Here is a 13819-nt window from a genome sequence, read left to right as displayed (position 1 = left end):
TCCCCCCACCCCACCCCACTGCTCATCGTTCTTGGCTGGTTGGATGAAGCCTTCGCTCTGCCCAGGGACAGGGATAGAGGGGATCTCTCAGCCACTGCTGGCCACTCTACTTTGGGTCACCAGGGACTGTTTCAGGCTCCCTGGGGGGCAAGGTTGCCTCTCCCTGCTGCTCTGCAGAAGTGGCAGGCTGGGTAAGTCAGTGCCCCCCATCCAGACCCTCAAGCAGATGGTCACAAGGCCTGGTGCCCTACGCAGTCCAACCTCTAGTCCTGCAAATAAGCACCTGTAGATTTCCCAGCCAGGCTCCATCTGGGGCTCTCCCTGGGCTGGTTCCTCAGTCACAATCCAAACCCTCATCTCCAACCCCACCCCAGAGCCAGAGCCCTCACCGCCCACAAACCCCTACCAGGCCGGCATGCAAAGGGCAGGACTCGGATCCTCTCTGGGCACCACCACCACGGATTATACAAACCTCTCGTTTCTGAAAGGGGGATTCATTAAATCAGTCCATCACATGCTAAAGAGCAGGTCAGATGTCCTTGAGCAGTGGCCATAGAGTAGAGAGGTACACACAGTCCGGAACCGGCTGAGCCATCTCTCTCCCCCTATCCTTGATTCACTATGGAATAGTCACTCTGCTCTTCGGTTCCTGTGCTCCTTCCTCCCCTGTGGTCCTGCACCCCTGTTGCCTGGTGTGTTAGAAGCCAGACTGCCTGGGGCCACAGCCACAGAGCAAGCAGGACCCATTGAGGCCGCTCTCGAGCACACTCCCTGGGCAACTTGGGAGAACCACTCAGCCCAGCCACTTCTTGGGTGGATCTTGCGGCTTCAAACCAGGGGGCTGCAAATGTGTTAATGACTCAGGCCAGAGCCTGGGTCAGCGCATTTTTGCAGAAACACAGAGCCAACATCTTCCTAACACCAGAACTGCTTTACCCCGCAGGGGCCCAGAGCACTCAGGAGGGTGGGGTAATGCAAGTTTGGGAGAAATTGTGCAACCTCAACTTTTTTCTTCTGAAAAATATCCATGAGGCTGGGAGGGGCTTAGGCGTGATTTGTAAGCCTGAGTATCACGGAGGCCCACAAATACGTTTGGTGCCAGGCCCCCAGAAAGTTAATCCAGCCCTGCCCAAATGTACTGCCTCAGTGGATCTGAACCCCAGCTAAATCTGTATTACTCTGTATAAAGTTTCTGAAGAGTTCCAGGCTGGTGGGCATTCCTGTCAAAAGTTCTTCCGTGTTCTCCGTATTGTCCAAGCCATCATTAATGACTGCTTTTTACTTTTCCATTTCTCATTTCCAGCACAAGAGGGCACCATTTGTCTTCACACACTAATATTCTCCTTTTCTGCTTCATGAGAAAAATTATAGACTGGAAATACTAATGTGAGAGAGCCCAAGAGCTGGTTATACGTAATTAAACAAGATTGAAAGGGATGGGAGGGGAAAAGAGGAACAAATCTCACCCAGAGGAGCCGAACGAGGGGATGAGGACGACAGATTTCCTATTATCTTTAGAGATGTGACTGTTCTGTGGTGGGCAGGACATAAGAAAGAAACAGTTCAGTTGTAGCTACAAAAACAATAAAGCAGTCATGTAGCAATTTAAAGACTACCAGAATACAGCTACAGAGTTTTATTGCATCTGATCTCAAAGATCTAGACTCTGGAAACTTTCATGAAATCCTACACTCCCAAAGAAGGTAAATAACAGAACCCAGGAGTCGTGACTCCTGCTCCCCTGCTCTAACCGGAAGTGACTCCCTCTCTTGCGCTTACTACTCTACATGTGAGATCATTTTCCAGAATGAAGTTTATGAAATTCACACTACGCAGGGCAGCAACTTGTCACGAAAGGACATAAAGCGTGCAGCTACAGTTGCTTGTCATTCATTTCTCATTCACACTGAAGTCTATCAGTTTGTAATCTACTTCCTGGGGATTTATTTAAGAATCATAATACTCCTCCTCTCTGTGTTATTGGAGGTGATTTATAACTGCAGAGTATTTTATTGTTATATAAAACCAAGCTAATATAACAATGTTTTATTATATTGTGCTATGTATAAAAATCATATTGTAATATGTTATATAAATATATAATATTATAGTGTACTAAGTACCAAACAGCTAAACTTACACATTGCAAAACTTATAGTGGTCTTCAGAATGCCATCCCCTGCGTGTTGTAGCTGAGTGAAATGCAATATGCTTAATTTTTTAAACACTTCCTATCTCCCAGCAACCCAATAACACAGATATCAGTAGCTACTTCTGCAGGCGTACAGTTTTAATGCAGTATATTATATTTAGCTTGGCCCAGGCTGGCGTTTTGACTTTCCCAAATGCGAGAAATCTGACTCTTTAAGAATCTTCGCTGAGGTGTTTGCCTTTTCCAAATCAGAACCACCAGGAGGCACCAATGACCAATGGCAAGCAATACACTTGCTTTTGACTCTCTCCCTCCTCCTGCTGCAGCAGATAAGATCTCTGCTGCCTGATGTACAGGTTTCTGGAAACACTTGCAGATTATTTTGTTTATAGTGTCACATCTGCTGAATCAGCCAAAGAAGAACAATTGTGCCATAAATAGGGAAATAAAAACAGCAGTACAGTTGATAGCATACCACAAAATCTTCTCCTTCCTCTCTACTGGCTTTTCAATGGTTACAGCAACCATTTAATTCCACCACTTGTTTTCTTTCCTGGCTATCATTTAGGTAACTGTGTTATGTTGTTTCTTTTGCACGCAAACACAGGGTTTAAAGACACAAATCTATATTTTCATGGCAGGGGAAACATCAAGAAATAATTATGGCAAGAAACATATAACTTCTAGGAAACCACAGACTTTTCCCCCCTACCCCAGAAAAACCAAGGCTATTCAGAGAGAAACTTGGCAAGAAAGAGATGATGTGCAAATTGCTGTTGAATATGGAAAACCTATGTTAATACTTTTCACTACTGCATATAGCCCCTTTCATCCCAAAATACTGTACAAACTATGGGCCCACCTCTTTCTGTTGCCGGTTCCCAACTAGGAAGAGTCAGCAAATCTGGGTTTTTGGTATATCAGTCACTTTACCCATCAGTTGAATGCAGTCACCTCCAGTGCAGAATGCAGCAATCTGGGATAGAGAAGAGCTTCGATGCTCTCAATGCCTATCTTAGGGTCTTAGCTACTGGAGCGTTCATTGCCAGGTTGATGTTTTGAATTCCTCAGAGTATTCCTAGAGCAGGTAGGGGCAACACACAATTCCTCACACTAAGGCTGTAGGATTCTGGGATGCCTCACTGAAATAATTGTCTCTCCAGATTTAACCGATTAGTGTTAAACCCTGAGCTGCTGTCTGCTTCCTTGGCTTCAGGACATTAAAGTAACCTGCAGGGGCAGGTTGGCAAACAAACAGCTAAGTTTTCATCTGCCAGGGCATTTTGCTGAATTTTAGTTTCCTTTCCATTTTTCTGTATGTATTTCTCAACTAGCAAATGCATCATGTGTGGAAGTAGAGGAAGGGTTATTTTTTCCTTTTTTGGAGAATTTCCATGGGTTCGGTAATTTTTTTTTTTTTTTTGTTAAGAAAATGGAGGTGAAAAGACATTTGTAGCAATAAATGTCAGAGTAACCCATCGAGTGGCTCTGTGGTCCTCATTTTTGTTTGCTTGGGCTGTTGGCGCAGTGCTCGGTGGGTGGGTGTTGTGGGTGGGGCTGTGCTAAGGAATGGGAGTGGAGACATCACTGCAGGAGTTGTGGGGGGGACTTAAGCAAGGGGTGGAGGGCTCACGGAAAGTGTTTTTAGTGTGGGGGGAAGGGCCTGGCTAGAGGTTGGGGGTGGGTGGCACAGCAGGGGGTTTAGGGCAAGGGGTTGGGAGGTCTCAAGGAACAGTCACAGCAGTGACACAGGAGCTGGTCTGTGTGGGGGGGGGCCAGGGCTGTGCTGCTTGGCCCTGGTAGCTGTGCCACGATTCCTGGACCCAGCGTCTCTGGGGGGAGAGCTGCGCTGACTTCTGTGGTCCCAGCCTTTGCACCTGAGGGGGAGATGCCTTTCCACATCTGAGGGGAGGTGGGGCTCCTTGTGGCGGGCACCTTCCCGTGCCCCATCCTGAATGGGTGGGTGCGGTTGCATGGTACTTGTCCCTGTGTCTGGTGAGAGTGGTAGGTGGCGTGCCAGGACCAGTTATAGAGGCTTCCCCTGTCCCTGTGACAGTGGCAGAGTGGGGAGGCCATGGCTGGGGTTGCTGTAGTTTTCCCCAGCATGGCGGGAGTGGGGTGTGGGACAGGGTCTCTGTGATTTTCCCCAGACCATTGAGTCTGGTGGGTTGGGGGTGTAGCAGCCCTGACCTGAACTCCAGGGTGAGCCAGGAGGGCCAGGCTGCAGCACTGGGCCTGGCCCCAGGGAGACCTGGGGAGGGGCTCTGGAAAGGGGAGCCTGGGGGCCAGGGCTGGGCTCTGACGTGGGGCTAAGTTTGTGGTGAGCTGGGAGGGCTGGCCCCAGCTCAGAGGAGGAGAAGGGGATACAGTGGAAGCCAGCCAGGGGAGGGGAGGGATTGGACAACAGCTATGGGGTTGGGCTGTCGTGCTGGGCCTGGCCCCATGGTGAGCCAGAGAGGGGGCAGTCACAGCCCCAGCTCTGGGAGGCAGGGGAGACCAGGGTTAGGGTGAATCAAAGGGGCTGTGGAGCTTATGCTCCAAAATATCTGTTAGTCTATAAGGTGCCACAGGACATTTTGTGGTTTTAGTACGATATAGTTCTATTTTTAAGACAGCTTCTCTCCAAGAATCACAACATGCTTCCAGACATTGAGTACCCCGATTGCTTTAAAGGATAAAGGTGTATGAAACCCATTTTATAGACTGGAAAAATAAAGTACAGCCAAGTTAAGTGACCAGTTTGTAAGCACACAAAAGCCTGCAAGAGGACAGGAGAACCCATATTCACTGCTTTCCCGCCATGTACTTTAAGTCTCTGTTTTTAAGACACTCATTGTTCTAAGCCCTTAACAAGGGCCTTTTCATTTTAGGAGGCCATGTTAAATGTAATCCACACACCTAGACCACTTCTCAGGGAAAGAATAAGTGACCTCTACAGCTTAAGTTGAGAGCCAGCTGGCCTTTAGCTCAGACTCTAGAGGCACCTGCACTGAGGTCCCAGGAACAAGCCTGCCTGCGGACAGTTACACCAAGGCTGTGTCTACACTAAGACAAACCTTCCAAATGGCCATGCTAATGGCCAAATCGAAGACTACTAATGAGGCGTGAATTGAATATTCAGTGCATCATTAACATTAGCACGCTTCCAGCCGCAGTGCTTCGAAAGAGGCGCTTCTGAAGCGCCGTGGCCAGAAGCGTGCTAATGAGGGTGCTGAATATTCAATTCAGCACCTCATTAGTATTCTTCGATTTGGCCATTAGCATGGCCATTTGGAAGGTTTGTCTTAGTGCAGACACGGCCTAAGCACAGTCCCAAAACACCCTCTGCATTTAACAGCGCACAACCTTACCATAGTTGCTTCTCCACCCAGCTTAGAGACAGCAGGAGGGAGGTGCAAGCACCAGCACAGAAGAAGGAAAAAACTAAAGGGCTATGCTGAAGCAAACAGACCCCACTTCCTGTTATCAATCCAGAGTTACAGGAAACCAAGTTTCCTTCACAGGCAACAACTCTTTCCCCTGCTACTTTTGGAGGAAAGTAACATCTCATCTAATCTCCCTACTCCACAGACAAACAGCTACAAGGTGTTAGTCCTCAGACTTGAATTATCACCTAAGGTCTATAGTCTGGTGCTCAGGCCCTACCACTGGGGCCAGGTTTTCAAAAGAACTCTGTGCTTGATGTGGATGATGGATGCTTTTTGAAAATTTCTGGGGCTAAACGTCTCTAGAAGTTAATTCTGAACTCACCTTGTCAAGTAATAATTGGAGACTGAAATTATAGTTCAGCCCTGTCCCCTCCCTTTACTTTACCTTCTGTTCCTTTTGCTCCAGTTCAGCCAGAGCGGTTGGAACTCTGAAGGAAATGGAAGTTGCAAGGAAACCCTAATTCGGCCTGAAAAAACAAAAATCTGCTAGAAGCTGTAATTCATTTTCCATGCCACTGGCTCCTGCTGAGCGGGTGAGCAGAGAAAAAGTGCGAAACATCAGAACAGGGGATAGAGGGTAATAAGATAATAGTAAGCCTCTTCCACATCCTGGCTATGTCTACACTAGCCCCAAACTTTGAAATGGCCATATAAATGGCCATTTCAAAATTTACTAATGAAGTGCTGAAATACATATTCAGCGCCTCATTAGTATGCGAGCGGCCGCGGCACTTCAAAATTGACACGGCTCGCCGCCACGCAGCTCATCCTGATGGGGCTCCTTTTCAAAAGGACCCCACCTACTTCGAAGTCCCCTTATTCCTGTGAGCAGATGGGAATAAGGGGACCTCGAAGTAGGTGGGGTCCTTTCGAAAAGGAGCCCCGTCGGGACGAGCCGCATCAATTTCAAAGTGCCACGGCCGCCTGCATGCTAATGAGGCGCTGAATATGTATTTCAGCGCTTCATTAGTAAACTTTGAAATGGCCATTTACATGGCCATTTCAAAGTTTGGGTCTAGTGTAGACAGGGCCCTTAAAGCATAGGCTAAATAGGAACTGTCCCTTTAAAATCGGGATAGCGGGCCACTCTGCCTCCCGAAGAACAGGTTCAGTATGTGTTAAACAGCAGTCATCTTTATTTTCCAGTGCATTGGGTTGTGTTCTGCCTTGTTTTATATCACATATCAATGGAGCTGTGAGTCATTTCAGGAATTTTGTTCCCTGGGAAGGAGATATGCTAGCGTATGTTGGGGTTTCCTTGAGAAATTGTAGGCCCTCCTCCAGTAAAACAAACCCAAAACCACAGATTTGAGCCAGGCGTGCCTTTGGTTTGCCTGTTTCACACATGCTGATTGCGAGGTTCACTTCAGCAAGACAAAGCATGTAGAAATAGCGAACAGAACACCTCCCACACATGCGCTTGAGACCATCTCTGTGCACGTAGAACAAGATTTAGCAATAGAAGTGTCACAGTCAGGCATGGAGTGGGCCTACCTGTCTGGCTGAGGCCAGGTGTGTTTCTTTGAACAGCCTTTCCCAGCTGATTCACCCAGTTCTGGCTCAGTTCCTTCCCATTCAGACAAAGAGCTGGGGAATCTCACATCAAAAACACCAGTAGTAGAGTGTTTGGTAAGTAGCATAGCCAGCACCACCATAGACAAACAGTAGTTGAAAATGAGCTGTGGCCAACCATTTTGATAAAAGCCAAATACACGGGGTTGGCCTTCACCAATGCTTTCCAGGGAGCACTATTTTCACCTGGCTTTGCCCTAGGAATTGCATGGGCTTTTCAGTTGCATTCAGCCTAACCAAACCCTGCTCCCATTCAAGCCAATATGCACGGTAGGCGCTACTTCCTTTCCACAGCTGTGTCAGGACACAGCAGCTGTATAGCTGTTTTGCTTCTGGATGGATGTGTCACATGCCTCTGGCTATGCAGTAACAGAAGATAGCGAAGAGGGCACTCTTTCCTCCCTCTCAGGCCTGCTGAAAGAATTGGTACAAGCTGGGCAGGTGTGAACAGACTCTAGAATCATAGAACTGGAAGGGACCTGAGAGGTCATCGAGTCCAGTCCCTTGCCCTCTTGGCAGGAACAACCACCACCTAGATCATCCCCAATAGGTATCTAACCTGCTCTTAAATATCTCCGGCGATGGAGCTTCCACCACCTCCCTAGGTAACTTATTCCAGTGTTTAACCACCCTGACAGCTAGGAAGTTAGGAAGTTTTTCCTAATGTCTAATCTAAACCTCCCTTGCTTCAGTTTAAGCCCATTGCTCCTCGTCTTATCCTCAGAGGCCAAGGAAAACACTGTTTCTCCCTCTTCCTAGTAACCCTCTTTGAGGTACTTGGAAAACACGGTCATGTCCCCTCTAAATCTTCTCTTTTCTAAACCCTAAACAAGACCAGTTCTTTCAGTCTCCCCTCATAGCTCTAGGTATGTAGGTAAAAGCTCTCAGGTGTCATTCTTGGTTTACTTAAGCATTTCAGCTGTATTCCATGTTGAAATATCCCATGAAAGGTGAATGGGAGTCAGGGGACCACTTATATGAAGCCCTCTGGCCTCTACAGTGAATAGTCTTTTGTGAGGGAAATAATTTCATTAAGTGCTCCATCTCACATACACTGAAGTCACTGGTAAATAACCAGTGACTTCATGGTGCATGTCCATGCTTTATAGTCCAAACCCACAGAAGTGCTGAGCTGCCAAGTCTTGGCTTTTGGTTGTGATCCACAAAACTCCTGTTGCATCCTAGCTTACTTAACACCTTAGTTTTCAAACTAAAGATTCCCTACAGGCCTGTGCCTCTGGGAGCCTGCATGCCCTGCTCCCTCTGGGTATCCAGCCAGGCACAAACCTGGAGAAATTGGCATTTTGCCTCCACAGACATTTTGCCTCCACCCCGTATGACTTATCTGGAAGGCTGAGGCAGAGACCAATTTCTGGCAGCTGGAGACTGCTTGTCCAAAGAACAGCTTCAACAGGCAATGAGGGCGTCCCTCCTCCCAACATGGCATAATTCAGCCTTGAAAGCAGACACCTGAGTGACAGGAGACCCTTCCTTTCCCCACCTCTGGCAGAGAGGGGGGATTTGAACCTGGCTTGCCAGGGAAGTGTTCCAAGCACTGGTTATTAAAGGTCTAAATCAGCGATTCCCAAACTTTTTGGCTTCATGCCCCCTTTGGATTTTTAAGAAACCCTCACGCCCCCACACCTCTTCTTTACCATCATCCAACCCCCATTTAACAAAAAATTCAATTTGTAATTTAAAATAAATACAAAAACTTGATATAAAAATGTTATTTAAAATTAAAGATAAGCACAAATAGCTTTTCGTGGTCCCTTGCGGGTGTCTGGTGCAGCTCCAGCCGGCCAGCTGCTGAGCCCCATGTCAGCCACCCGAGCTGCCTGTGCCAGCCACCCACCCATCTGAGACCTGCGCTGCCAGAGCCGCCCACCCATGCCCCATCCCGCTGGGGACAGCCGCCCACTCAGCAGCAGTCAGGGCCCAGCCACTCGCCCACCACCCACCTGAGCCCCATGCTGCTAGGACGAGCCACCTGCCCACCCGCCAGCCCAAGCCGCCTGAGCCTCACACTGCTGGGGCCAGCCCAAGCCCCGTGAGCCACCCGCCTGAGCCCCTCCCATCCCACAAAGCCAGACACCACCAGCCCTTGCTCTTACCCCAACCCTCTCACTCAAGCCAGGCACCTCCAGCCCCCATCTAACCCCATCCTCCTCCCCCGCAACCCACACTCACTCACCTTCACAGGAGGCAGCCAGCTCCACATGGGTCTTTGCCGGCTGCTCGCTTTTTATAGCGGCTGTGACGGGTCACCCACCTAAAATGGCAGGGGCTGAGACCTGGAAGCAAAGGCCGGCTCTTTTTTCGGGTGGAGGAATGATGTTGAGGGCTGAGTTGTCTCATACCCCCCATGGAATTTCTTCACACCCCCTACTTTGGGAAACCATGATCTAAATTAAATCCCCTTCTCCAGCTAAACTACCCGACTCCAATTGCCTCTCTCTGAGGGAAGGCAGGGTTAGCACTCACCCCTGCCCTCAGTATCTCCCAATGGCTCCGTAAGGCCAACTCCAGCTTCACCAGCTGACCTCTATGGATCGCACACTTGGGCGGCTACACCTGTCCCCTCAGCACAGTGCCCTAGGAGGCTTGATGCAGGATCGTAGTGCTGGTCCTCCAGCTTCCTAAGTGCCTCAGGCATTTCAGGGAAGCCCAGTGGGCTGTCTTTCCTTTATATGAAAGGCTGCCGGAGTACTGACCTCACTGTGCCCACACCTGTGCTTGAAGATACAGGGGTGCTTAAGCACCTGGTTGAATGGTGAACAGCCTTGAAAATACTTACTGTTTTAATAGTGTTAATAAAAAGGAGATTTGCTGCTGCCCTCAGTTAGAAGCAAAGTCAGTGATTTTTAAATGAGAACTGAATTGAGCTTCATATCATCAAAACCAGAGGAGCAGGTGAGATCCACAGCGGGAGGTAAAATTGTATTAGTCAGTTTAAAGGATCAGGGCTGTAAAGGGAAGCAGCCCCCAGTCATTGAGGCCTGGGTCTGGAATGAGCTCTTTGACAGCAACCTAAATCAGAGTCTGTCTGTCTTCAGGCCCCACTGCAAGGCTCTCCTGCATGAGAAGACTTTCCCTCCATAACCAGGCAGAGGCTATTAGGAGGAACCAAAGGGGCAAAGTCTAACCGGCTCAATGCAAAGTCCCCAGACTAGTTTGATCTGGCTTGGGGTGCATGGGATTATCACACCTGCTGATCAAACGTGTATTTTCTCTTGCTGGCTTGATCACAGACGACAACTATAAAACATGCTGCTCAGTTACACACACAACAGGTGATGTCTACATTCATGTCGCCGCCCAGTCTGTCTCCAAAGCAAAGGACTTAGCTGGATTATTGGTCCCTGAGTGCTCCATTAGCCAAATGACAGGTTCTCTTTTGGAGAAGCTGCTGTCTATGAATCCTAAAGGCCCTCGTAATTGTCTTGCCCCACTGGCACTGCTGCAGAATGGAGACCAAAGCTGGCGATTCACTGGCAGGTGTGTTGTGCTGTCACCCCCTTTCAGCACTGGACCTCTGCACCTTTTTTGCTGACAGGGTTTTCAGTGATTAGTGGACTTAAAACAACTGAATCCAGAGGAACTAAGAGTTAGGAGAGCTAATTTGTACGTCAGAGCTCTCCCTGCCTCCCAGTCAATCCAATTATATTGGATTTGGTAAAGTTCAAATGCCCGTGGGCAAAATTCAGCTGGAGTACAAGGAGCACAACTCCAGGGAAAGCTATAGTTGTGTTCACAAAACCCAAGCTAGATTTAGAGCCCGTTCTTCAGCTACCTTCTCCTATTACCATTTTAAGAGTGACATTCACCCCCCGCCCTCCCGATTCATCAATGGCGCCCTTCACCTTTCACATGGCAACACCAGAGCTGCACAGGAAGAGAAGGGAAGTCGATAAGACTTGCATATCTACCATCAAAAACTAAAGATCATTAACAGCTACAATAAGCAGCCGCCAGGTCGCCTGAAACAGTGGAATTTGAGTCTACTTTCACATGGACGACCCATGCGGTTGCACCTCCTGCTGCCACGCCACCAGGACATGAAGTCCAGCCTCCTGGTTAATAGCAGCTGTCTCTCCTCAAGAGGACCACAACCATTGGTGCAGGAAGTAGGAGTAAAGGGAGAGGAGTGCAGCTCAGCACCCCAACTCGGAAAACCATTCCAGTGCCACTGAACACTGCACATAACACAAAGCCCAGGTTTCAGGCTGATGTTGCTAAATGATATTTCTTTTCACTGACAAAGGCTTCATCTCAATGATGTGAATTAGTGCATGTCAAAGCCAGCCTGGCAGTCTAGCTGTGTGACACACTGCATAAGGGGAGCATGTAAATTACTTTCACAGTTAAGTTAGCCCTTCATCCCTCCTTTTGCCTTTGCCTGAAATCAAAAGAATGAATGTCTGCAGGCAGCAAGTGTTTCACCAGAGAAGCTTTCTTCCTTCAAGCTATGATCACTGATAAAAGGAAAAACTACACAAGTTCAATATTCTCCCATTGGAGATAAGATCCTTTGGACATGTCAAGGGTCTCGAGAAGTCCTGACAAGACGCCAGCTGATAATGGCTGGAAGCTAGGTTCGTTAGTTTCAGCAGAGGCCACCATGCTGGCAGGAATGAATAAACAGGGAAAATAAGAGTGAGTCAGAGGAAAGAGCCAGCATTTAAAGCCCTGTGTGGCTAGAAATGCTACCCACAGATGCCAATAGCCTGCAGATAGACAGTGGGATCTGCAGGGTTCTACTCCCATGAGTCATTGTGGCCAATAGAGGGGAGTGTGGTCCCAATGCCCCACACAGGTACCACTGTCAGCCCTGCTAACAGCAGCTGTCTGGGGTTCTACAGGAGACACCATGGCTGGGGGCAGGACAGGATGGTACAGCTGTGCAGTGCAGGATACTGGCTTCCAGGTGCGATGGGACCATCTCCTCTCTGTTGGCTGTCTGCAGATCACAATGTCTATCTCCCTCCTACTGGCCACCAACCCTCTGTCACAAAGCCCTCCCTTCAACACCCAAACTCCTGGCATTTTCCTGATCCCACTGAAACGTAATCAATCACCTTGTACCATTCAGCAGCTGGCAGTTCAGGACAACTTCCCAATCCAGAAAAGGTGCTCATACATCTGCTTATCCTTACCCGCAAATTTCGTTGCTTGCCTCGACAACTATGGACTGAAGCATGTGTTCCAATGTTATCCCAGGGCCTAGACTGGTATCTTAGCAGGAACAAATTGAAGACACAACTGAAATGCTAGAGAGATGCAGCGCAACATAAATACACGGTTTTATTTGTTTCATTTCTTTTTTAAATAGTGGCATGGTGTTTACAAACATGTCCCTTTGTTTAGCATGTCACTTCCCATCCACAGCAAACTAAAACTACAGTTTCTCTCTATTCCCCAGGATTCTTCCTAGGATAAATACGGTGGCTAAGTACTTGGAGCTACAACAGAGACGTTAGCTGTGTAACAAAGTGAGCTATTTCACAGTCATAACAATGATAATCCAGGAAGCAAACACAAAAGGAGATTTTTGTTCACAGCTGTAGTCCAAGAGACTTCTTATTTTGCTCTTGGCATCTTACAATTTCAGACAAAGTGGATTACATATTCCAGTCATTACCAAAAAAACACTGTAAAAATTACTTAAATAACAGATGTTCATATTATTTGTAACGCAGCCTGTGCAGTTGTTTCACAAGACAAATATAAGAAAACAAAAGCAGTCAGATTGATCAACTTAACAGAGGAAGTAGTAATTAAGTATGGAAATTTAGAGTAACAAAAGGCTACTGTAAAAAACATAAGAATGTCTAGAAAAAAAGGTGGTGAATATTTCCAAGAAAAAAAAACCAAAACCACCTTACTAGGAGATGTAAGATAGTCGCAGCTACATAGTTACTATATTTTTCTAGTGCCTGAACTTCTTAACACAGCACTGAATTTATTATTACTTTGTTTCAATATAACTTAGAATGATGAGTTTGCCAACCAGCAGCCAACTCAAAAAACTTCATGAAACAAAAAAACACAAAACAAAACAAAAAAATCATTCCAATGGGGCGGGGGAGACCCACCCCCCCACCCCACAGCAGCTACTTTGTTTTTAATTCCCGCCCTATCCCTCCTTGGCAATGCTGATTCCTGCCGAGTTCCTGGCTATCTTCAGTGGAAGCTCTTCCAAATCAGATTTGGGATTGAGCTGGAGAAACAGCAAGCCCTATAACCCAGTACCAAACAATGGAAGTCTTAGCAGCAGCAAGCGCCAACAAAACAGAGACAAATCCCATCCAGGTGTTATGAAATGATTCATACAAGGGATCTGACTGAGATCTTCAAAAGGTTCTTTCATCCCTGTCCTCCAATAGCCAAGCGAGCTGTGATGTAACCTGCTCTGGCCCATCTGAGACGCTGCGTGTTTGTTCTTGTTTTGCCAGGGCTGACAGGATGTCTCGAACCGGCTCCACAGTTCCAGGCCATTCAGCACACAGACAAAAATAAACCCAGAGGGGTTCTGCCTAGCCAACCTCACACAGCAGTAGCAGGAGCAGCAGGCGTGTCTCATGTTAAACTCTGCCTAAAAGTGTTGACCTAAAGAGCAGGGAAATAAACAGCAGCACTCATTAGAACGACACACCATTGTCAGATC

At 47.7% G+C, this 13819-nt stretch overlaps 1 protein-coding gene across 3 annotated transcripts in view; it reads right to left on the bottom strand.

Annotated features, from left to right (window-relative positions):
• Positions 1-12420: 12420 nt before the first annotated feature.
• Positions 12421-13819, bottom strand: part of RASGEF1B (RasGEF domain family member 1B) — a 321568-nt gene continuing 320169 nt past the window's right edge. For all 3 annotated transcript variants that reach the window (XM_074993742.1, XM_074993744.1, XM_074993743.1), the window contains one exon: positions 12421-13761. In XM_074993742.1, coding sequence (XP_074849843.1) covers positions 13737-13761 — 25 coding nt within the window. In that variant the 3' untranslated portion in view covers positions 12421-13736. The remainder of the gene's footprint in view (positions 13762-13819) is intronic.

Source organism: Carettochelys insculpta, chromosome 4 (assembly GCF_033958435.1).
Source record: "Carettochelys insculpta isolate YL-2023 chromosome 4, ASM3395843v1, whole genome shotgun sequence".
NCBI classification, from domain to species: Eukaryota; Metazoa; Chordata; order Testudines; family Carettochelyidae; genus Carettochelys; species Carettochelys insculpta.
Note: the sequence above shows the minus strand (reverse complement) of the source record. Positions and strands in the feature narration are given on the sequence as shown.